Below are 14,932 nucleotides of genomic sequence, written 5' to 3'. Positions count from 1 at the left end.
TATTTATATTATGTCAAATTGTTAAAATCATAATATAGTCAATTTTTCCAAAACTCTTAAAGGTTTGCTTAGCATAACAAAAAAACAGCAATAACATAAAAAACAACAGTGAATTCTCATGGTCTCTCACATGAATTATCATTATCACTCACAATCACCGGATCTCTCATTGTCTTCACCATCATTGTTTGTACAAGCACCCTCACATGCACATATAGAAGTGCAACGAACTCCGGCTTTACAGCACTTACAGTGCCCTCTACATGCTGTCTTGCAGCCACAGTGGAGGAGAATGGTGCAGGCTTTACTGGCGTCTCTGAGATTAGTCCAGTAAGGTTCCCAAGTCTTGCTCGTAGAGTCCCGAAACCATCCCCATGCATTAAACTCTGGGATATCTTGCTGGACAGCGGTTGCCTGATTCCAGTAGAAGCTGGCCTGCCGAAGTGCTCTTTTGATGTGCTGAATCAATGCAGCTTGGGTGGGTGGCAGGTTCTCGAGAGACTTGGTACCATTCGAGAAAAGGTGATGTCTAGCTTCATCTACACGGCTGGAACCACAGCTCTTGCTGTACATGATGAGCTCATGTGACAGATTCATAGCTCATGGTCCAAATGGTCCGGCCAACTACTGAAAAAACATTCCATGACTACGTTAACACCAATATTGCTGGGTTTGTGAGGTCACACATGAGCTATGAATCTGTCACGTGATTGGATATTGTGTTTGATACATATCCAGAGGAGAACCTCAAAACACAAACTCACCAACGCAGAGGAACCAGATCAAGAACTAAAGTAGATGGGAGAACTCCAATTCCAAAACGTAACTGGATATATCTATTATATATATACTGGATATATTGTTATATATCTAACTATTTGGATATATCAGTGAAGAGATAACCAAGCATGGCATGTCAGGTAAACTCCTCCTTTCCACCAAGAAAGATGCTCTACTCTCCAACAGACCAGGGTATGACATGTCTGCCCTTCAGCCTTGTAATCATCCAGAAGCAGATACAAGAATAATCCTGCATCTTGCACATGCTGGGGCCAATGGCCATAAAAAGGCATTTGTCCGGACTGTCGACAGCGATGTTGTCATCCTTGCCATCCGCTTCTTCAACACACTCGGCCTCACAGAGCTCTGGATCGGCTTTGCAGGTGGAAAAAACTATAGGGACATTCCTGCTCATGAAATCAGCAAGGATCTTGGTCCCCAGAAGTCACTAGCCTTACCACTCTTCCACGCTTTAACAGGCTGTGACACAACCTCAGCCTTCCTGTGCCATGGGAAAAAGAGTGCATGGGCAGCTTGGGAGGCAACACCAGATCTCACAGAATCTCTGGTTACCCTCACCTTGGAGCCTGAACAGATCAACAATGACGTCCATGTCCAAAGACTGGAGCGTATGGTCGTCATCATGTACAGCAAGAGCTGTGGTGCCAGCCGTGTAGATGAAGCTAGACATCACCTTTTCTCGAATGGTACCAAGTCTCTCGAGAACCTGCCACCCACCCAAGCTGCATTGATTCAGCACATCAAAAGAGCACTGCTGCAGGCCAGCTTCTACTGGAATCAGGCAACCGCTGTCCAGCAAGATATCCCAGAGTTTAATGCATGGGGATGGTTTCGGGACTCTACGAGCAAGACTTGGGAACCTTACTGGACTAATCTCGGAGACGCCAGTAAAGCCTGCACCATTCTCCTCCACTGTGGCTGCAAGACAGCATGTAGAGGGCACTGTAAGTGCTGTAAAGCCGGAGTTCGTTGCACTTCTATATGTGCATGTGAGGGTGCTTGTACAAACAATGATGGTGAAGACAATGAGAGATCCGGTGATTGTGAGTGATAATGATAATTCATGTGAGAGACCATAAGAATTCACTGTTGTTTTTTATGTTATTGCTGTTTTTTTGTTATGCTAAGTAGGGATGGGACGGTATGAAAATTTCATATCACGATTATAGTGACCAAAATTATCGTGATTATCAATATTATCACAGTTTTGTTAAAACGAGATGAAAGTGTTCAAAAAGAACTGATGCTCACACTGAAAACAGTTTAATATTTGAAAATCAACAAACAACAAATAAAACAAGCAGCTCTATGTACTTTTTTAAGCAAGATTATATTCTATGGCATTTCCTTCCTTATAATGACTGTCGTCAATAGCAACGCATTATAACACAGCACACATTCATGTATCGCAACGGAGGCGCTCTCGTTTCATTCAAATACAACTTGCCGTCTTACGTCTCCGTTTTTGAACAATTGTTTTGTACGTTGTACAAAATGGACAATAATCTCAATTCTGTATGTCCCTGTAATTATGTGGTAAAAAAATTAAAATAATAATCGGTGTAATAAGTGTACAATGATATACATTATTATCCCTTAAATGTCACTCTTAATAGTCTTGTTTGAACTTGATCGTTCGTCTTTGGCTCAAAGCCACTTGCTGCAAACTTTTCTTTGCGGAAGCTTCACGTTTATTTCAAGTGAGTGAGATAATATTTCAACTCAAAACACCATTTTGTGCCCAATTATTTCTCAGACGTAGTTTTGGTATTGAGGTCAAAGTTAACTTGCCTTGCGTTCGCTATAAACAGTGGGTGATGGTCAAACAAGACGACTTGGCAGATTTGAAGTGTTTCCCCCCTATTGTAGTGACCATCCTCGATTAAGTTTCACTCAGGACTTTTGTAAAAGTTAAAATATGACCACACCTCAGATTTGGTCCTCTTAAAAGGCTGAAAAATCCAAGCACGGTCACTGCCTTCCGCCATTCCTTCTCGAATAAAAAAACAACAACTTTGCGCGCTGCGCCTGCGTCAGACTGTTGCTGGCTGGACAGGATTTACAGTGAGTTATTAAAATCGCGATAATCAAACACGGTTTTAATGATAATTCAATTTTAAACGATAATACTAACCGTCAGTACATTTTATCGTGGTTTATAGTGAAACCGGTAATCGTCCCATCCCTAATGCTAAGCAAACCTTTAAGAGTTTTGGAAAAATTGACTATATTATTATTTTAACATAATATAAATATTGCCTTGCAATAATAATTGTGTCTTATTCTTTCTTATATGATTACACTTTGAAATGTATTCACCTGTGGTACACTGAAAACCATTTCACTTTTATAAGGAAATGAATCAACATTGAGAACCTTCAAAGTTGTGGTAAAAAAAAGGATTTTCAACCACAGTCTTGAAAAGAATACAGGTTCCAGACTTACACAAGCATAAATATAAATATGCCAATGGACTTCCTGTGGTCAATAAACATAACATAGACACCACATCCTCATTTGTAGCGCATTTGGTTCAAAATTTGTAGTCAAAACCGTTTTTCGGACAGCGGCCATATTAAATTTAGGGAATTTGGGGGGTCCTGATATACCCAATTATAAATGTAAGTATTCCTATGGGTTTCCCATGGTCAAAGAAGGTAAAATAGACATCAAGTTTGTATTTGTATCTCATCTGGCTCAAAAGCTATAGCTGAAACCCTTTCAGGCGGCGGCCATATTGGATTTGGCCGCCATCTTGGTCTCAGGGACCATTGGCTCGGGCGCCCTGGCTAAATCATTTCAGTATCCCCTCAGCTACATCTGTGCCAAATTTGGTGCTTGTAGATGAATTTGCGCGAACAATGGTGTGTAAGGCCCCATACTACAGCCCAAACTGCTTTTTTGGACAGCAGCCATATTGGAATTGGAGGATCGAGGGGTCCAGATATACTGGGTCATAAATATAAACATTCCTATGTGTTTCTCATGATCAATTAAGCTGAAAAACATATCAAGTTTGTATTTGTAACTCATGTGGTTCAAAAGTTAAAGCCGGAACCCTTTTCGGGCGGCGGCCATATTGGATTTGGCCGCCATCTTGGCCCCGAGGGTCGCTGGCTCCGGCGCCCTAGCTAAATCATTTCGGTATGACCTGAGCTACATCTGTGCCAAATCTGGCGCTTTTAGATGAATTTGCGCGAAAATGTGCTTAAGGCCCCCAACTATCAAGGATATCGGATATCTCCGCAGGTTGGATCGGGAAAATCCGATACGTGAATTACGCTGGTATCGGTCCCGATACCGATACTGGATCGGATCGGCCCCATCCCTAATTCTAAGGTATTTATTCTAGAGTATGTGGTCAATATATGAGAAACATCTAAGTGTATTAAAAAGTAAAGCTCATATCAGGTACCTTTAGTCTGAGCAGAACATCAATGTTGCCTGCATTCTTTAAGGGAAGAGTCTGCTTTGCAGTCTGCCCCAAAGGAGCCTGAAGACACACCGTCTGTACAGACATTCATGTAGTAAATAAGTGACAGAAAGCAAGCAAATAAGCAAGCAAAAAACTGAAACTGAATCCATGTCATAACCCAAAAAAGCAAGGTGTGTCTTGTAGCTTGTAGAGACAATGTTTTCTCCATTACCTGTAGGTCTTTGGGTGCATGCACTCTTGCAGTGCCTACCCTTGCCCTCAGGGCTACACTCTGGATCACATGACTGGGGCCTGGACTGTCCACCTCAATATCCACCCGTGCACTGTATTCATCAGCTGGCCCCAACTCACCTGAATACAAAAAAATGAGAGACAGCTTGTGTTCATTGCGTGCCTTATTTTACTGGATACAGGGCAGGGCTGTTGCCTTTGGCTTGCTCAGTTGTGGATATTTTGGGGATATTTAATTTAATTTGATCAATCAATAAATTCCTCTTGAAACAAACTTTGTTGTATTATTTTAATGTAATACTGTGAAGCTGCTTTGATACAATCTGTATTGTGAAAAGCGCTATACAAATATACTTGACTTATTATAGACCATAAAAAAAAAAAATATAATATATATATATATATATTCCATTACTTGGAAAAATAAACCATAACTAAAATACATTATAAACAAAAAATTAAACGCATTTTATTTCAGGTAGTGGGCAAGGCATAATTTCTCACTTTCATTTAATTTAACTCAAATGTACTAAAAATAATTAGAATTGGGAAAAAATTATCAAAATTGAATAGAAAAAAAAATTATGGAAAAGAGACAAATAAAACATGAAAAACACACACACATAGATCAGACATAACATTATGACCACCTTTCTAATATTGTGTTGGTCCCCCTTTTGCTGCCAAAACAGACCTGACCCGTCGAGGCATGGACTCCACTAGACCCCTGAAGGTGTGCTGTGGTATCTGACACCAAGATGTTAGCAACAGATCCTTTAAGTCCTGTAAGTAGTGAGGTGGGGCCTCCATGGATCGGACTTGTTTGTTCAGCAAGGAATTTGGAGGCCGAGTCAACACCTCAAACTCGTTGTGCTTCTCAAACCATTCCTGAACCATTTTTGCTTTGTGGCAAGGCACATTATTCTGCTGAAAGAGGCCACAGCCACCAGGGAATACCGTTTCCATGAAAGGGTGTACATGGTCTGCAACAATGCTTTGGTAGGTGGTACGAGTCAAAGTAACATCCACATGGCTGGCAGGACCCAAGGTTTCCCAGCAGAACTTGCCCAAAGCATCACACTGCCGCCACCAGCTTGCCTTCTTCCCACAGTGCATCCTGGTGCCATGTGTTCCTCAAGTAAGCGACGCACCTGGCCATCCACGTGATGTAAAAGAAAACATGATTCATCAGACCAGGCCACCTTTTTCCATTGCTCTGTGGTCCAGTTCTGATGCTCACTTTTGGCAGTGGCCAGCATGGGCACCCTGACTGGTCTGCGGCGAGGCAGCCCCATATACAACAAACTGCGATGCACTGTGTATTCCGATACCTTTCTATAAGAACCAGCATTAACTTCTTGAGCAACAGTAACTTATCTGTTGGATCTAGGGCTGTCAAAATTGCTCAAAAATGACGTTCGAATATTCCCTCTAAAAAACACACGAATATTCGAACTATTCGAACATCTGGTTGCGCATTTTTTCAATGACGCGCATTACGTCAATAACAGGACAAATTAATACAAAGAGACATACATAACTTGTATAGGTAGTTAATTTAAGTTTAAACATATTTGACAATGTATTACCAACACAAAACCAAGTAAATAAACTAATGGCCAAGACCGCAGACCTCAGTCTCGCTCACTCGCAGGCACTCTCTCTCTCTCTCTCTCGCGCCCTCGCGCTCACGCTCTCTCTGCTCATAACGGTTTAAATGAACAACAATAAGCACATGTTGAGTGCTGATCAAGAGTTTTGTGCAAGCAATTTAAGGTCGCGACTCTTGCCCCAAATATAGCAGGCTTCATTCAGTGATTGAAACAAATGTATTAACATTAATTGAAGTTTTACAGTATAGAACCGACATTGAACGCTCCGAGCGAGCTGTGGTAAACATGGAACTTTTCTGTTTAACTTTAAATAAAATGAGGCACACAATTCCGAGAAATGTGACAACAAAGAACTTTTACCCTGAGGTTCATAAAAAATAAAGTGCTATTAAAAAAGAAAAAGGCTATACTTACATTATTGGTGCTTGTATTAAAAAAAGGAAAAACTTATTGCAATTTATTCCATTGTCTTTTAGTGCACTGTCAACTTTCAGCAGTGACGCTGTGCTAGACAGTGCGACTCGTGTGACCTGTCCCTCAAGTCTTGTTTATACTCGACGCGTCCGCACGAGCGCGAATCGCCCCCTATCGTTTCAAAGAATAGTACAACGGCGAGCGCGTCGAGTATAAACGCCTCGTCCGTTTGGGGGAGGTGCGCGCGCAGTCTGCGGAGACTCGCGCTGCGGAGACAGGCGAAAGTATAAACAAGGCTTCAGGCAGCGCGCGCGCCCACTCGCAAAGGAGACAGCCGCGCCTCTGCTTCCGCGGGCGTGTTTTTCCATATTCGAAATTCACATTCGAATATTAATTTTCACGTTCGAATTTCTGTTTTTTAAAACTATTCGAATATATATTCGAATTTAGAATATTCGTTGACAGCCCTAGTTGGATCGGACCACGCAGGCCAGCCTTCGCTCCCCACGTGCTTCAATGAGCCTTGGCCACCCCTGACCATGACAAAATGTTCACTTGCTGCCTAATATATACCATCCACAAACAGGTGCCGTGATGAAGAGATAATCTGTGTTATTCACTTCACCTATCAGTGGTCATAATGTTATGCCAGATCGGTGTGTATATATATATTTATAAGTTATTTTAGTATCACTGATATGCTACTAATACAGGATGAACATTTCTCAACTTGTGTCTAGTTTGTAGGTTAACATACAGACATACCTGAACTTGAAATGTACTTCTGAGGGGCAGTGAAATGAACCCACACCAAGCAGCTTTCTTGATTCTGGAAAAAGACATGTTTTTAAACACTCAAATTTACCATTAGTTCAGAAAAAACTATTTAGAGAGATATTCACCTCTGAATAACTGGCATGCAGCACATGGTTTATGACTGATGAAGTTGAAAGTGAGGTCATGGTTGAGCCAGAATGAAGGGAACTGTCTGTGCTCATGGCAACCGGGCTCTTAGAGAAGCCGAAACAATGCCATGCTGATGCATTCTATGAGAGACAAAACCTTGAAACTGTTTAACATGCCACTGAACGAGGTCTGTCATTATCTGTCAAAAGTCTCATAAGGATTACATCATACACAACTGTTTAATACGTTTTTCAAAAACAAATGCTGACAGATCTCACTGACCGCACTGATAACCAGTCGAATAGGCACAGTGGCATAAGTCCTGTTGACCACTTTGAGTGGCAGAGTCTTAGTACTGCCCCCCGCCAGGTCCCCGAATTCCAAGCAGCCCGTCTTTCCAACATCTACCTATTTATTAAAATAAGAGAAAGACAGTTTTTTTTGCACATTTCACATGGATAAAAATTCTAAAAGAAACCTACAGAAAAATTTCAGGTAAAAAGGCCAATCTGCACTGCACCAACAGATGCAGACCAACGGAGACAGTCACCATATTACAGCGCGTCACTTCTCAGACATTCTAACTCAGCATTTTCAAATCAGCAAAAACAAGTTCCGACAGACGGCAACAGGCTCTGACAGGGGAAACGTGCGGATCCGACAAAACTCGACCAAGTGTCTGTTGCCGTCCGTCGGTACAGTGTAAAGTGGCCTTTAAACCACCACATCATTAATTCTAGTACAATTTATAATTTTTTATATGCAGTTTTAGTGCTTTGAACTAGCAATAAGGGCAAAGGAAACTCTTTTAACCTCTATTGAAGGGTTTTCAGCCACAGCGATCATCACCACTTTCTTGGCAAAGACTTCGGCGTGTGAAACCATCTCCATCTCTGCAGACGCAGGCCAGGATGACACACTGAGAGTACATTGATACAGTCCAGCCCTTGGAGCTATGAACAAAACCTTCTGTTCTTCTGTACATTTAGGTCCAATTATGGTCTTATTCTTTACTATCAGCCACTGGAATGGGAGAGACTCCACCTGAAATGAAACATTTATTGTCCATTTTTGTACGCAGTATTATAATTAAGACATTTATCTACAAGAGGCTTCAGATAAACTGCTTTTCGGCCAGATTTTGCTAAATATAGACCCAAGGCCTAGCCTGGTAATACCAAACTCTGCTACTTCGCTTTGCTTCGTAGACAGAGTCTGGACGGGCATAATAGAAAAGCGTTTTCTTTCTCACGGGGGGGGGGGGGGTTGGCGCTTGTCTGAAGTTTAAAATCATTGGTTACCCGTAAGCCAATCACAAAACGTTTGGTTATGACGTGTGTTATGCGCTGGCTCAGCCGCATCGAACTTCCACTGTAAACACATGTATGATGCGAAAACAAAACCATCGAGCGAAATACCGGAGTGAACATGGCTGTGAACGACTTTTGCATATTATGTGAAGTAAATAGAGCCCGACCGATATATCGGCGGGCCGATATTTTCGGCCGATATTAGGCATTTTTCAAACTATCGGTATCGGCATTTATAATGGCCGATAAATGAATATTTAAAAAATAAAATAAAAGCGGACGAAACACCCTTCAACCATGTTATGAGTGTTGGCGCTGCATAGTTTGTCCACCAGAGGGCACTATACAAGGAAGATCGCTCGGGCTAGAGGAGTGGTTACGAACAGAGTCCAGAGTAAACCTGAGGCCCCGTTTACACGATGGGAAAACGCAGATATTTCCCTGCGTTTTGGCCTGTCATTTACACGAAAACGCCATTTTTATCCCAGAAAACGATTATTTCTAAAAACTCCGGCCAAAGTGGAGATTTCTGAAAACGCCGGTTATGTGTTGCCGTGTCAACTGGGAGAAACGGGGTTTTAGGTTCTCAAACGTCACATTATGCGCCAGAAAATGCTTACGTCATGTGAGCGCCCTATGTTTAGAGTTTGTTCCATACTGTCTATGAGTTTGTTTGGCTACTATTTGATCATGGATGCTGTTAAAGTGGTACTCATTTTTACTTTTGTGAAAACGCTTTTGGCCTGTTTGCATTTGCTTCGCTGTCTGTCCACACGAACGAACCTCGCGCCATGTCTATTGTTTTGAAAGGAACAGGAAGTCGCTCGTGCTATTCGTCGTTGTCGATTTTGAGGATTCTGATTGGCTTGCATGGCTTTATCCTTCTCCTTACACTGCCGCCCCTTTGTATTTATGCGGGTTGATGTAAACGACAACTTTTTTTGAAAACGATATTGTGTGCACGATGTTATTTTTGAAAACGGAGGGGGAGAAATATTCGTTTCTCTAAATACCCGGCTATGTGTAAATGTGGCCTGAGTCGGGAGACGGCAGCGCCGGATGATTCTGTCAGCATTAAAGACTTTTAAAATAATTTAACTCGCGTTCATGTTTGAATGCCTTGTGTTTGTGATGCAAAAGACTATGCGCGCTAACCATTACCATAGTAAACATAGTAAACGCTTGAAGATACGCATAGTGTAAAAACAGTGAACGCTTGAAGAAATCAGACCAATCATAAAGGCTATCACAGTCATGTTTTTATTTTATTTGTCAGTAGCCTACGTCTCGTCTCTTTATACCGGACTATCATGATAAAATAAAGCAACTTTTTTTTCGGGAGCTTCCTCTGTTTCTCTGACGGAAAATATCTGTATGGGAGTCGAGAGAGTGCTGCTAAAGCTCCTCAGGTCGTATTTTTGGTGGCATATATTTGTAGAAATGATAATTCTTTCTAAATGTGATGTAAATATGTCCTGTAACTACCAGATAAACAGAAACAGACGTGACTGAAGAAGTAAGTGTGTCCTCTTTCTTTTGTGAAATAGACCTAACGGTAATTTATTTCTGAGCGACTAATGTGCAATTTTGACAAATTAATTCATTATGATCAATGTATCACTTTTAATTGTAAACCTGTGGTAAAACATCGATGCTTGGGTTTTAAATATTCAAGTAAACAACAAAAATGCCAGCAAACGGCCGCTTTTATCATGTTTGTTTTCAACGCGGTTTCCAGTGATTTCTGATCAGTTTTCTGATAAAACTTCCATTTGTTAGTGAAATGATGGGTTAGTGTGACGTTGTTCCAGAGAGGCGTGTTACGGCCGTGTTTTAGTGAAGCGCTGTGGAGCTTCTGGCCCGGTGCTATTAGCCCGGCACGGCCCGTTTAAAGCCCTGGCTCGCACTGGCCCGACAGTGGAAACGCGGCTAATGAGCTCGGAAATCACAACGAACTTATTCTGCCTAAATAAAGTAATGATTACTGTATTTATAACTAGCATATCTGTAGTTCCAGTTTCTGCATTGTAAAATGTAAGTTAGGCACGCGAGGAGTGAACATTTAGACATAGAGAAAAAGTATCAAACATAGCCTGTGCATAAAAGTTAGCTTTTCTTTTACACGTGTGTGAAATCCAAGTGTGCGTTGCTGACTTCGTTTAGCCGCAGCATTAACGAGTCACATAATGTATTTAGTGCATCACTAAGTAGTAGATTTTAGAAGGCAGGCAGCAAATGATCATTGAAAATGGTTTGTTGTAGCTTGATGGAATAGATGGATAGAATTAAAAGAGTGCAGGTAAAGGGATAAGCAAGTTGACATTGTAATTATAAGGTTTAACATTGACATGTGGCAGACGCTTTTATCAAAAGCGACTTACATTGCATTTCAAGGTACACATTTACAATCTTATCAGTTCTTCACACACACACATTATTACATAATTGAACTGTCAATATTAATAATAATAGTTGACTTTTTTGTTCAAAGGACTTTAAGTTTCATATCTTAAGTTTGTATTTTTATACATTATATTTATCAGAACTTTAATATATTCTGTTCTGTTGTGACAATAAAACAAACAAGTTTATTTTTAAACTGCATTATCATATTATTTTAGTAAGGCTGAGGACTCTTAAATAACGACAAATAACTAATGTTAGGGAAATCTGTTCATGTTTTGTTACGCGTTTCTGGATTTAAAAAAATATATATATATATCGGCCGATATATCGGAATATCTGATTTTTAAATCACCAAATATTTGTATCGGTATCGGCCTTAAAACTCCTTTATCGGTCGGGCTCTAGAAGTAAATCTACGCATCCACGGTACAATCAGCGTCTACGTCACGGCTCTCAGCCCGCCCTCTGTTCATTGATTGGCCGGCTGTTTTGAGGCTGGAGGAAAACTGGGAGATAGGTCGCTATCTCAGACTGAGTACAGAAGCGAACTGAAATTGAGCGGAAGTACGAAGTCTGACGTAGTCAGGCTACCCAAGGCCACCATTATCCACACAAAATATTTGAAGGCCCAATACTCATTTCTAGTTTTTATAATTTTTCATAAAGCAGGACTCCAGAAGTTTTAGGAGCCGAACATTCTTCAATGTTGCCACTGATGAATGAATTTACATGCCTTTTCCAGACGTTTATAACTATTTGAACATTTGAGCTTGGCCTCCATCTAGAGCATTTACAAAACGTAAAGTGAATATAGAAAAATGTATAGTCATTATAAAAATGACAACTGAATTTTTTTATTTTTCTCATTTACATGGTTTTCACAGGTTTTCTAATAAAATAAGAAATGTCTTAATTTTTGTTGTTTTAAGATTATTTTAATACTTTCTTTGTCCTACTCAATTTTACATAGTGATGCACTAAAACAAATTTCTTAATGAATTGCTTTCTAACTTTTCATTTTCAGTGAATGAAAACTTTAAAGTTCCTTTAATAAAAATAATTTGATTAATTTATTATTAAACACTCAAACTGTGAGTTGTATATAAAAATGTATATTGCACATAAGGCAACTTTTTGATTATATATATTCATTTGTTGCTAAACAACCATTTAAATGCATCAATCTTCACATCATCTTAAAGCCCCACTGAAATTTTGCTGAGGCCTCTTTGTTGAGAACCACTGATCTAGACTACATTTGACAGATTTTCTTACCTTCTCTCCATCAATGGATAGGCTTGTGATGGAGATGGAAACTTGCTGCCAGCGCTCAGATTGGTTGAAGATGTTGAGGGATGTCTGAGAGGCAATTCCCACACAGCAAGAACTGGAAAACTTCAGCTCATTTGGAACTATTACTTGAGCTAAAGTGCAAGTGAAAAAAAAGTTTTTCTTTTAAGAAATTCCTTCATAACACTGATGTCTTTGAAATACATGAACAATTCCACTCACTTCTAAGATCTGCCAGATCTCGTGCGGCCCATGAGCCAGCATTTGGCTGTCCATAATTCTTGCTGACTGGATAATGCGGAGGATGTTGTTGACCGGTGTTCAGGTAACCAGACTGAAGACTTGTAGATCCAGGGATATGCATGTGTCCCATTGATGGGTTTGCAGCTGATACTCCATACAAACCAGATGGCCCTCCAATCTGATATGGAGGAGCATGTAGAGGACCCTCTGAGCTCAGATACTGCTGTGCCAGTTGGGAACTGAAGAGGGAACGTCCTGTTAGGAGGCTGGAAATGTTTGGCCGGGGACCCTGAGAGCTGTAGCTCGGAACTGGCCCATATGTCAAGTCATCCGCAACACCAAAACAAGACCCAGACCCCAAGACACGAGGCAACAATTGGTGCGTCGGTTCTGTGGATGTCCCAGGTGGATGCTGAATGTTCATCTTGCTCGAGTACCCAGAATCCCCTTGAGTGTACAACCTCGGCCCAGGCTCAGACTGGTGGTTGCCATTAGCGTATCCGTTTTCTTCTTTATGGAAGTCATTTTCACTCTGGCTACGTGAGCCCAGTTCTGAGGTCTTTTGGTTGAGTCCTGGAATTTCAGAGTGGCAAAGAGGTTCTGGACTCTTTAAGGAACTCAAAACATTCCCATTATCAAACGGCTCCACTGGAGGAGTTGGGCTGGCTCTGATTATAGTGGTGCTTAAAGCTATTGAGGTGTTTTTCTGAAGAAGCAGAGAAAAAGATTCTTCTGTACATTTAAACCATAAAGCAAATCAGTGGCATCACGATCAATATCAAATAGTGGTCAACTAATATGGGCTTCCAATGGCCATATCTACAAGAGCAAGGTAGCTTGCTTGAATTTTACCCAAACGTTACTCTGTGAACATTAACCAATAACAGATTTAGCAACAAAGTTTTTTTTTAATAACAAAATTTGCTTTTGTACATGCTCTGTCGTCTGATTGTCATTTATACTTTTTTTAGTATAATTCTAGAACTGTCGTGGTGCACGTCTTTTTTCTGTTAAAACTTTATTGCTTTTTATACAGTAAATGTAAGAATACATTTCAAATGGTTAGCAATATTTAAAAATGAACACTTAACTGAAGCAACTTAGGTTTTTGATTATCAGGGTTAATAAAGCAGCAACAACTTTACATCTCAAATAGCCAATTAATATTGTAATCAACATAAAACTAAAATGGGTATTAAAAAAACCCTCACCTTATGGTGGTCAGGGGTGGGCATGCAAGTGTTCTCATTAATGGAGAGGTAAGTCAGCCTGCTGAGAGTTGGGCTTGAACAATGAGACTGTGGGGAATCAGGATCTCCAGCATCCTTTCCACTACTGGGTGAGCACGGAGACGTCTCCCTATTTCCAAAACACACGGATAAGTGTCAAACTATGTCATTGCGGTTCAGCCAACCAAAAATAATTATAACACAGAGAAATTTAAATGTGGCTTACACCACAAAAAAAGCGAGATGGAAATCTGTGAGATATGAAACAAGTATTTTAATTTTTTTTACCCATATCCACTTAGAACGGAGACCTGGCTTGGACTGGAGTGCGTAAGAGGGGAGGTGGACGGTCTGAAATTACAATGGGTGACCTCCACAACACCAGGGGCACCGCTCTCAGGCGAGCCTTTAATAAAAAGTAGTAAATACAGTTGCTGTCCTTCATTTTCTGAAGCTTGTATGATAGTCATGAAAATATAAGCACAGACAAGAGATTAAATGAAATTAAAAGAAATCTAACAAGGACTGATAACAAAATGTATCAAATTATATATGCCATGCATCGCATTTAGCAATCAGCATCTCAATATTTGCAGAGTAAAGACCACAAATTAGTAGAATTCAAACACATGACATTATTATGGCGGATAAAAACTTTGCAGATATTACAAAAACTGTCTGAAGTGAGACCTGAGCCAGTCAACTGAATTAAATTCTTAAACTGACAGCCCTTTATTAAAGTCATGATGAAATGGAAGTAGTGACAGATCTCTTCTTCCATAGTGTATCATTTTTTTTTTTTTTTTGTAGGTTTGAGACTTGGTTCTATTCATCAGTTGCTGAATGGATAGAGGCAGACCTAAATGCAAGCTTTTAGTTGACTAAGAAATAAACGAGATTTATGTGACCTAAATGAGAGAGAAGTCTGCCTTTTCACTAGAAGATGCATGGATGAATTGTTTACAATAAAATCAATAACATGGATTTCGAAAATAGCACCCTAACTATAAAACCAGCACTACGACAGGTTTTACATGTTAAAAATAAAAATAA

General features: G+C 40.3%; 1 protein-coding gene across 3 annotated transcripts in view; it reads right to left on the bottom strand.

Moving 5' to 3' along the window:
- Nucleotides 1–14,932, bottom strand: part of cep192 (centrosomal protein 192) — a 45,255-nt gene that overhangs the window by 13,447 nt on the left and 16,876 nt on the right. For all 3 annotated transcript variants that reach the window (XM_082150221.1, XM_082150223.1, XM_082150222.1), the window contains exons 20-29: nt 14,168–14,285; nt 13,862–14,009; nt 12,630–13,356; nt 12,393–12,541; nt 8,215–8,445; nt 7,684–7,809; nt 7,398–7,541; nt 7,261–7,324; nt 4,449–4,588; nt 4,217–4,309 (exon numbers count right to left, since the gene is read on the bottom strand). In XM_082150221.1, coding sequence (XP_082006347.1) covers nt 4,217–4,309; nt 4,449–4,588; nt 7,261–7,324; nt 7,398–7,541; nt 7,684–7,809; nt 8,215–8,445; nt 12,393–12,541; nt 12,630–13,356; nt 13,862–14,009; nt 14,168–14,285 — 1,940 coding nt within the window. The remainder of the gene's footprint in view (nt 1–4,216; nt 4,310–4,448; nt 4,589–7,260; nt 7,325–7,397; nt 7,542–7,683; nt 7,810–8,214; nt 8,446–12,392; nt 12,542–12,629; nt 13,357–13,861; nt 14,010–14,167; nt 14,286–14,932) is intronic.

The sequence above is a fragment of the Leuciscus leuciscus genome (assembly GCF_965113295.1).
Source record: "Leuciscus leuciscus genome assembly, chromosome: 20".
In the NCBI taxonomy this organism is placed as follows: domain Eukaryota; kingdom Metazoa; phylum Chordata; class Actinopteri; order Cypriniformes; family Leuciscidae; genus Leuciscus; species Leuciscus leuciscus.
This window is presented reverse-complemented; position numbering and strand designations above follow the sequence as displayed.